The 10897-nt window shown below is 35.7% G+C and overlaps 1 protein-coding gene across 1 annotated transcript; it reads right to left on the reverse strand.

Moving 5' to 3' along the window:
- Positions 1 to 4585: 4585 nt before the first annotated feature.
- On the reverse strand, positions 4586 to 10664 carry CETN3 (centrin 3). The gene is made up of 5 exons (XM_015824477.1): positions 10473 to 10664; positions 8926 to 9061; positions 6724 to 6838; positions 6028 to 6219; positions 4586 to 4967 (listed from the first exon to the last, which is right to left on the reverse strand). The coding sequence occupies exons 1-5, from the start codon at positions 10487 to 10489 to the stop codon at positions 4924 to 4926; spliced, it is 504 nt and encodes a 167-aa protein (XP_015679963.1). The 5' UTR covers positions 10490 to 10664; the 3' UTR covers positions 4586 to 4923.
- Positions 10665 to 10897: the final 233 nt, after the last annotated feature.

The following is a 10897-nucleotide window of genomic DNA, read 5'->3' on the forward strand; positions in this document are numbered from 1 at the left end:
ACATTACTGGAGCACAGCACTTTGGGGAAGGCTGATGCAGTATTCTGTCCTAAAGATATTTCAAATATTTTTCAAGAAATTACAGTTGTTCCATGGTGGTCTATTCATGAGTACAGAAGAGAAAAAGGCGAATAGTTTATCTAAGTGAACCAACCTAATATATATGAATTTTTAATTTCAATTAATATGCATTTAAATCCTTAATATATTACTTATTCACTGATACCATTTCTGATTATAGAGATGATCAGAGTTAATTATGTCTGCTTCTCCACTTACCTGTAACATCAATAACAAAAACAATAAGACACTTTGATTAAGCTTTGTGTAGCACCATTTTGACTTTGTCTCATTTATAGTCTAAATAGTATTGGATCTGTCTGGGACTTACTTGGGAAACCTTTAAGAATTTCCAGGCCTATAAGTTAGACCTCTTTTCTCTGCCTTGGGAATCTTATAGTGTGTGGACTGCCTGAGAAATCCTAAGGACTGAAGTCCACACGTATTAAAATTGTCACAGTTAAGAAACACTGGGCTAGATCAGGGGTAGTCAACCTTGGCTCTTTTATGACTCGTGGACTTCAATTCCCAGAATTCCTGAGCCAGCTTAGCTGGCTCAGGAATTCTGGGAGTTGAAGTCCACGAGTCATAAAAGAGCCAAGGTTGACTACCCCTGGGCTAGATCATGAAGTCTCTCTTCTTTTTACACGTTTCACACTCACAACACATGGAGTGGGATTTAATCACAGATTTGCAGCTGCCATGGCTTTGTTTTTTTATTCTGCCCCACATCTAAAGATGCTATGGGTGCACATCTTCTACAATCCATAGGCAACATGGCCAGAGTTGAAAGGACTTTCTGAGAATTGCAATCTCCACACATTTGAGTAGAAGCAGGGTGTGGGAAGGCTGACATAATGCCACAACAGGGAGAAAAATGTAGACATCCCACTTCAACTTTTATTATAATATAAATAAGGATTTATTATAATGTAAATCACAAAGCAATTTTATCTTGACAGATATTATATATTGTTAAAAAAAATCTTGATGAATTTAGCAATGCATTTGCTTTTTCTTTGCAACTGCTGTGCAAGTTGGACTTTAGCCCAGAAAAAAAAAGATAGCAGCCTGCTTGGTTTACCAGGAATAGCTTAAATCTCTCTCTTCCCCCACATCTTTTAAGAGATCACAAATGATAAAATACAAGTAGAAAGGATACACAGTGCCTGACCTCTGTCCTCCCACTAAGTGGGAGCACAGAGACCCTTTAGATACAAACGTGGTTTCTTTAAAAAAAAATGAACAGATTAAAGGAGAAAACATTCAAAGGGAATACAATAGGTATGAAGGAAATATAAAAAATAAAAAATAAAACAAATAAATGGATAACAAAGGATCTAAAATATCATATGGGTTACTAATATCCAGAGTATATTCAAACCTAGGATGCCTTTCTGCATACAGAAGAGATCCAGAATGTTATGAATATATTACTTAATATATTAAGTATTGTGAACTAAAAATGAAGCTAAAACCGACAGTAATTCCCTGCATACAACTTCTTACACAACCCAAAGCACAGGAATGCTGTAACACAGGTAGTCCTTGACTTATGACCACAATTGAGTCCAACATTGAGTCCAAGGCAGTTAAGTGAGTTTTGCCCCATTTTACGATCTTTCTTCCACAGTTGTTAAGTGAATCACTGCAGTTGTTAAGTTAGTAACATGATTGTTAAGTGAATCTGGCTTCCCCATTTACTTTGCTTGTCAGAAGATTGCAAATCTGATCACATGACCCCAGGAGTCTACACGTTCATAAGTGAATTTTGATCACATGACCATGGAGCTGCAACAATGGTTATTAAGTGTGAAAAACAGTCATAAGTCACTTTTTTCAATGCTGTTGTAACTTTGAACAGTCACTAAATAAATGGTTGTAATTCAAGGACTACCTGTACTACTTAAGACAGCACAAAATCAACTATTTAAAAGAATTTTGCACCAGTGTTAGCTGATTGTTTTGGCTTGCTAGTTCTCTCTCTCTCTCTCTCTCTCTCTCTCTGTGTGTGTGTGTGTGTGTGTGTGTGTGTGTGTGTGATTTCTTATCTATGTTATGGCATAGCAAGAGACTAAGACTACTTGAATATATTAAATCTTTGCTTTTTGCTTGCAGAGAAGCTTAAGAGTACTCAAAAATTTAGAAGTCTAGAAATTAATTAAAGGTTATTATGGTGGAAAACTCTGCATCTTTTAAGGTGTCAATGCATTGACAGAGTTAAAGGACCATGCTATAAAATGTGTCAGTTGGTGCAATTATTGCTACTTCAAATTGACTTTACAACAGCAATAGGTCCCCCTAGTGGATAAAAATTAAAATAGATGTCCTACATCTAAATTTATCCTCACCATTCCACCATAACAACCTTGATTCTTGTATTCAGAATTCTCTCCCACTCACAAAATGAATGCATCAAGAGATTTAATGAAGCTTTCCGTGTCATTTTAATAATTTAAGGCATGACATGCTATTTATTTGGTGCAGAACTGCTTCATTAAGTGATCATGTCACAAAATCCTCCAGTCCACAAATATGAAATCTATGCTCTATGTATTTCATAACAGAACAAATATTAATCACAATCATTTTGCCATTAATATGCATCAAGATCACCAACAGTATAACAATAGTGTAAAATAAATTTAAAGCAATGACTACATATTGGTATAAAAGCACTTGTTGATGTTATAATGGAATTAATATGTGTATTTATGCTAAATATAAATTCTGGCATGATTGTGCCTGAAAAAAGAAAGAAGCCAGTTCCTTTAATTTTGTAATGGGCTTGCCTCACAAATAATACTGGCAATTTCTGGACCTGAAGCACATACATAATTACTTTACCATTTTTGTTACTTACATTATTTACCATATACACATAAGCTATACATTGACATAGCAAGCATATGTTGCTTTCCTTTGAGAAGTACTGTCCATGGATGATCAAACAATTACTAAGACCTGCTGCTTCTCTCAGAGTACTCAGATTTAGAGAATATTGCTCAGTTATCATGTCTAGAATACCAAAGACCAGGGCAAATCTAGTGAAGTGTTCTGGTCATAGCTTCCATTAAAAGCAAGTGCATTTAAAGCAGGGCTAATTTCATTAATCTTTTGGCCTAATTTCAAAGCCCTTTGCTTGTGAGAAGTTCAAACACCTGGTAAGAAAAGGAAGGAAGGAAGGTAGGAAGGAAGGAAGGAAGGAGGGAAGGAAGGAAGGAAGGGAAATTGTCTAGTTTGGCTCTGTCTCTCCCCATCTTTCATTTTATCATTGCCTAAATGTCCCTTGTCTACCTCCTCTATTTTACATCCAAAAAAAACCATGTGGTTAACAGGATATCAACCAATCAGTCAAAAACCCTGCCCTTAAAATTTCAACACAAACAGAAATTGCAACCCTCTCTAAGCGGTTTGTAGAATCAGCATATTGCCCCCCAACAGTCTGGGTCCTCATTTTAGCAACTTTGGAAGGATGAAAGGCTGAGTCAACCTTGAGCCGTTAAGAATTGAACTCTGGCAGTTGGCAAAATTAGCCCGCAATACTGCATTCTACCCACTGCACTACCATGGCCAATCCACCTACCTAAACAGAGGCCACATGATGCCATCCCAGAAATGGACACCATTTTGGAAATGGTTGCAATTCTCACAATCTGAGAATTGTGGCAACTCCCAAAATGGTATCCACTTCCAGGACAGGACCACAGCCACCATATTGTACAGGAGGGCCATGGTTCTTTTTCACGAAGGTGATCTTGGAGATTTCCTCAACACATGAAGTGGTAAAAGAGGAAGTAAAAAACATATTCCCGAAAATCACAGGTTGCCTTTGGAAAGGAGAACCAGCTGATCTGCCCCATGGCCTCTGTGTAGGATGACCACATGGTACCATCCCAGTGGCCAGAAAGAGATGGACTAAAAGACAGCACTGAGGCATTGATCAAAGTAACACAAGAACAGGCATGAAGTACCAGATAAAAATTATGACTAAACACCTAGGTAGGAAGATATGCTTTCTCATTATTAAGAGATTGCACAGAAATATAAATCTTTGTGTACTTTTCTAGAATACTAGATCCCTTCTTCAAATTTATTTCAGAATGGCTGTAGAGATGGACAATTGCATTCATAAAAAACACAGTATTAACTTATTGTTAGGATTCTTATTAAGATTATACATTTTTGTATGACTAGAATTACTTTATTTTTATATTTCCTCCCCCCCCCCAATAATTCAAGGAAGTATTTTTCCTTAAGTTTATCCTGCTGCTTCTCATGAAAACTGATGCCCTTTCCTTTTTGATTCCCTTTAAAATTCACAAATACTATCACATCAACAGCTACCAATCTGTAATGAAATCCACAATTCCACAACCAATTGTTGGTTTAGACTGAGAATCAGTATAGCCAATGGTTAAAGTGCTGGACTAGGAGCAGGTAATACCAAATTCTAGTTCCCCCTTAGACAAAAAGGTCAGTTGATTGACTTGGGCCAGACTCTGGATTAAATACTCCAACAAAGTTTACAGAATATAAAAAGAAGACTTTATTAAAATGGGTGTCTGTTAAACTTTTATATAAAACTAAGGCCACAGCTAATGCTAAAATAATGTCAAAAAATTTTATGATTTAATTTAAACATTTTATACAAAGCTATTTTACAAATGAGTACTCAAACAAACACGCTTATTCTAAAATTTAATGATATAAAATATTAACCTCTCAATACATATACTTTATATTTATTTTGGTCCTTTAACAATTTTTCATGGCTCCTGCTGTAGATATTAACTGAAATAAAAACGATGCAGCTTCTGAAAACAATCCTTCTTTTTTGTATCAAGTTCGTTTCTTGAAATATTAAACATCACCAGTCATAATAGCAATAAACTCCTCCTGATTGACTGTTAAAAATAAAAAAACAATTAGATATGTACCACATTCTTATTCAAAAAATGTACACTGAAATTAGCATCTCAAACTTATTTTATTCAGTTAAGACCACTTATCTTAATTTTTTTTTCTAAAAAAAACTAAGGTCATCTAGTAATTTTAACTGGAAATCCTGAAGTGCATCCTTTTAATAGATGTATTTAACAATGGAGGGAACAATTATTATTAAGAAATTAAAATAACATAACCATCCTAAATTACTCAGAGACAAGTAACTGATTTCATTTTTTTTAAGTTTTGTAATGCTATATATAGTTACAATGATAGGTAGTTCTTGACTTACAACCATTCATTTAGTGACTGTTCAAAATTACTACGGCACTGAAAAAACTGACTTATGACTGTTTGGTCACATGATCAAAATTCAGGTGCTTGGCAACTGGCTCATATTTCTGACATATTTGTGAGTAACCTTCTCACAAGCAAAGTCAGTAGAGAAGCCAGATTCACTTAACAACTGCAGCAATTCACGTAACTGGAGCAAGAAAGGTCATAAAACAGAGAAAAACTCACTTAATGGTCTCGCTTAGCAACATAAATTTTGGCCTCAATTGTGGTCATACGGCAAGGACTACCTGTACATCCAGTTGCTTTAGTTTCTATGTTTAGACATATTTTTTATGTATTAGCATTTGTTTATGCTAATACCATCGCTTTTAAATTGAGAAGTAACTTGCATGCTTATTTTTTCAATTATTTATACTGTAGCAGAAGTTAATTATAGTTTATTGATTCATTCTACACAAAAGAAGAAAAAGAATGGACATGCTATCCCCATCAACATATGCCAAGGAAATTCTCATTTTGAATAGGAAAGAACTACTACTATAGATTGTTTTTCTAAATACACTGGAAGCTTGTAAGATTTGGGGTTTTTGGGATATTGAATTGAATTGAATTATTTCCATAGGTCTCATCATGAAAATATCTCAAAGACAGAAAACAGAGTGCACATTTTTTTTTGCTTCTCTGATCCTAAATTAGAATCATGCATACATCTTCAGAACTTACTTTCTCCATCACCATCCTTATCAAATTCTTCAATCATTGCCCGAAGTTCTTCATCAGTCATGTTTTCCCCAAGTTCTCTAGCTACACGACGCAGATTTCTTAAGCTTATTTTACCTGAATCATCATCATCAAACAATTTAAATGCCTTGAGTATCTCCTCATGTGGATCTCTTTCAAGTATCCAGTCTGTCACTAAAATGGAAAAATAAAACGTATCTTATACAAAGACACTTTTTACTGCTGGAACTGTATTCTCCCCAAAAATAATTTTACTTTTGTTTCAGACATCAACTTTATGATTCATTTTAAAAGATGCACTTTTACCATCAACTAAAATGTCAATCTGTACTTGTATGCACATTGGTTTATTCTCTAGTAAAAGCAGTAAAATAAATATATGGTTCTTATTATCATCTATAGAGACATGGTGAGAAGTTACATTAAGAACAAATATAAAATATTATAAGACATGATTCAAGTTATTTTTCCCATAAGTTAAGAAAAATAATAGAAAATATAGCTTGCATTTTGAAATCCTGATGGTTTCTTGTTTTCTCCTGCCTCTCTCCTAATACATTAAAAAAAACCTCTGTCAATAGCTTAATGTTTACATATCTATTAAAATACATATAAATTAAACTTTTATTAGCAATTATTACTTTCTTATCAGTAACTTGTTTAAATTCCAATACCTACCAACTTCATTAAAGTCATCAAAGGAGATTTTGCCACTTCCTTCCCGATCATAATCTTTAAGTATCTTTAATACATCTGCCTTTTTCACATCAAAACCTAAGGCTCTCATTGCCACCTTCAGGGGAAAGACAAAAATACAACATTTCAATTTGGCACATAAAAATAATGTTTCTTTATCAATTAAATTTAGGTAAGAGGTAATAGGAAAATTTGGGAGCACACTGTTGATTCATTATTTTCTAGGGACACTATTTATGCTCTAAGTGAAAATCCTTTCACCTTGCTAGCAATAACAAATTAAATGTGACATTATACATTTGACTAATTAAATACATTTTTCAAAACTGTCACTTTATTTGATTAAGTAATTGATCAGTTTCAGACTAGCAGGACAGCAAATGTTCTACCCTGAGGAATCTAGCACTGCTGAATTTAGGGACAGGAGAAACCACCTAAATAGCCTTTCTTCCTTCATTTCCTCTGATCTGGAGTCAATGAGGGAGGGGGGGCAACCATGATAGTATTTCCTTCTAACAGGACATCACACATTACTGTAGGAGTTTCTGCAACAATTAAGTAAAACCTATTCAGTATCTTAATTAGTTCTCATTTAGATTACTACAATATTATTTACAGCACCCCCTCCCAACCTTAATAGTTCCCAGATGTGTAGTCCTCAATTCCCTAAATTTTAAGTAATAATCAAAGTGGTTAGAAATGCAAGATTGTAATTATTCTTCTGAAAAAGGTTTGATGCAATTAACTAAAAAAAAATACGTCCTCCAATATGAATCTACTCACAATCTTAAACTATAGCCTCATCAGTTACATAGGAATAAAGCATGCTAAAGTCAGAGAGCCATATTTAGTAGCAAATTTAAGTTTATATTTCATATATATTTCAATCTCAATTTAATTTGTCAGAAAGATGACAATACAAGTAGGATAAGTCAAGATAATTTCTTCCTAGTGTTTCCTTCACTTTTAACATTTTTGACCAAGTAGTACGGAATTGAAATAAATATGGGTATGCTCTAGACCTGCTCCTCCCCCTATCCCCTAGACCTTTACTGAATTGGGACTTAGTGGGATTGACATCTATAAGATGTACTAAGGCTTTAAAACTTTATTGCAAATACTGTTCTTGGCCATGCTTTCATCTCTATACTACAAAAGCTCTCATGTTTGTAACCTTTAACTGGGTGACAAGGCAAAGCATTTTGAACCAAAGTATCTCTGGTGGATCAACTTACAGAATTCGTCCAGGATCCAGAACTCTCATGGAAATGAAATTTGGCAAATGTTATAAAACATTTTATGATATAAAAATTATCATAAAGCATTTTATGACATAATACAAATATGATAAAACATTTCTTGTTTTATCTCACATCTCTTGATGTTTGACAATGTTATACAGTTCAACATGGAGTACTTTCAAGGCAGATACATCTCTGAATCTCTCCCTGAATTTTTAAGAACTTTTCAAGTACATTAGAAGATCTGACATACCATGTTTCCTTGAAAGTAAGATCTACCTCGAAAATAAGCCCTAGCTTGATTTTTGAGGTGGGCTTAATATAAGCCCTACCCCAAAAATAAGGCTAAAAATCAAGCTAGGGTGGAGGGTGGGGAGCTTACCATTGCAGCCAAGCCTCCCATGGCTCGACACTTGCCTTGACGGAAGGAGCAGCTTCATTCTGCAGTTGAGAATGGAGCTCAGCCTGCATTTCGCAGTCAGAGGCCTTTCCGGAAGGCTCGTATAGCCGAGAACTGAGCTATGGATTCAATCCATAGCTTGGCTCTTAGCTGCAGATTTGGCCACAGAAATGGGCTGACTGGGTGGGGCTGTTGGTGCCACCGCTGTGAGGTGAGTGGAAAAGACACACACATACCAAAAATTAAGACCTGGTGCCTCTTTTGAAGGAAAAATAAACAAATAAGACCGGGTTTTATTTTCGGGGAAACATGGTAGCTAAAGACACTGAGGAAATACCTCTGAAATGATGACCCAAGGAATCACAAGTCTAATATGTTATAATATTCTAACAGCTTCACTTGCATTGTTACCATTCCTAAATTAACATGCAATTAACTATCTATTACAGAAGTTAAGTGCAATATTGCATATTTGAATACTAAGACCAGTAATCTAAAATATTTCAAAACAAATTATTAAATTTTTAAGAGAAAGTGGATTGCCTTTAGCTCATGATAATCTATAGCATTATCTTTATCAGTGTCGAACAATTCAAAAGCATCTTTAATTTCTTGCTTCTGTTCTTCAGTTAATTCTCTTCTTTTTTTTCTCTTGGTTTTTTCAACAGAAAATTCAGCTCTAAAAAAAGAAAGAAAAATGTATAGCCATTATAAAAAAGAATCATGTCTTAATCATCAAAAAGAAAACAGTGTGCAGTAGATGGATATTATGGGTTTTTTGATAAATGAGCAAATGTCACTTCCCATGAGATCTGATTTTATATAATATCTAGCCATGAAATTTATATTTATAGTATAAATATCCTTCACCTGGATTACAAATTATACGTATACTCCAAACTCTGAACTCCAAATTCTTAACTTTTCTGATTCACATTTCTTTTGTATCTTTTGCATATATTATTTGCCTCCCAATCCTCTCACTTGCCCTGCTATGTATCAGCAATGCCAACTGCATTATTATTGTAATAAGATAAATGGGAAGTTTACCTATGATTATGCTAGTGAACGTTTCTTACTTTTGCTTTAATAACTATAAATGTTCCTTTTGTGTCAACATTCAGTACTAAAAATATTTTTGCCATATTTGTGGATAATCTGCTCCTTCGGATGAGATCTATAACTTCCGATCTCTAATTCACCCCATTCCCAAAATCTATTTCTAATTGCTTCACTTGGCTGCATATTGGCTCTGTTTACTTAAGATTTTCTCACTGACACTTTTTAAAAACTTTTTTAAATTTGTAAATTATAACTACCAGCAGTTGAGGTGCTTTAATGTAAATGACTATTTTAAATCTATCGATACTGTAAAATAAAATAAAAATGTGGAAAAAATAAAACGGATGGCAAAATCCGATGGGCTATCCTTTCAAGGCGCATATTCCTCTGACTTCTGGTAAACCAACAAGCACATGCACAAGGTTCTTCACAAAAGCAGGGAAACGCTTCACACTGCCTTCTTTTAAATTGGTTTTAACTAAATTTTAGTAGAAGCGGCCTATTTAAATATTTATTTTTAATTATTTTCTTAAATTTTGTATTTTGTATTTATATCAAACTGTTTTTAAACTGGCTGTAAGCCGCCCTGAGTCCTCCGGGAGAAGGGCGGGGTATAAATATAATAAATTCAATAATAAATTCAATTCAATTCTTAAGGCGTTTGCTTTCCGTTTTCCTTTCTGATCTGCAGTTTTGGCATTTCCCCTTCTCCGCACTAACCAAGTCCGCTTCGATTCTCTTTCGAGATTAGTCAAGGAGGCTTGGTGGCTGCACCTGAATCAACTCAGAATGCAGGCAGAAATCACTACCCCTGGAACCGGGGTGGGCTGTGGAGAACACGTGTAGAAAAACCTCAGCACAATAAACACGTGTGACAGCGCCCCGCTCAGCTTGCTCACGAAACCATCGCGCGCTACGGCAGATATCGCGACAAGCGTCGCGCGAGGGGAGAACGTTACGTTACCATGGCAACAAGAAGCGAATCGCTCCTTGTACTCTTCCCCCTCCTCCCGAACGTTCGTACCCACCTCGTTACCAAATTCATTCTCCCGGTCCCACCCCTTGAACCGACACCAGGCGGGGGGAAAAGAGACGTATCTCTTGTATTATGGTCAACTAAACCCGAAATTCAGACTCGACAAACAGCCTTCTCTCAAAGCGGGACGGTAAACCCAAGTCTCTCCGCCAACAATGCCGCTTCCCTCTTCGGATTTCAGCTACAATTGGACGCTACAACGCCTCTTTGTGTGCAGCCCAAAGCCATTGGCGAAGCCTCCCGTCAATCAAGCGTCAGGCCTCCCTCCTGGTCTACTATTAGGTTGGAAAAGCGCCAGAAACTACCCAGAAAACACTGCGACTTCAACGTCATAGTGAGGGTAAGCTAGGAAGACAAGGAGTGTGACGTAGAGGCCCCGCCTCTCCGAGTTTCAATGGTTCGGTTGGAGGAGTCGTT

The sequence above is a fragment of the Protobothrops mucrosquamatus genome, unplaced genomic scaffold (genome assembly GCF_001527695.2).
Source record: "Protobothrops mucrosquamatus isolate PMUCROS unplaced genomic scaffold, P.Mucros_1.0 scaffold2249, whole genome shotgun sequence".
Lineage (NCBI taxonomy): Eukaryota > Metazoa > Chordata > Lepidosauria > Squamata > Viperidae > Protobothrops > Protobothrops mucrosquamatus.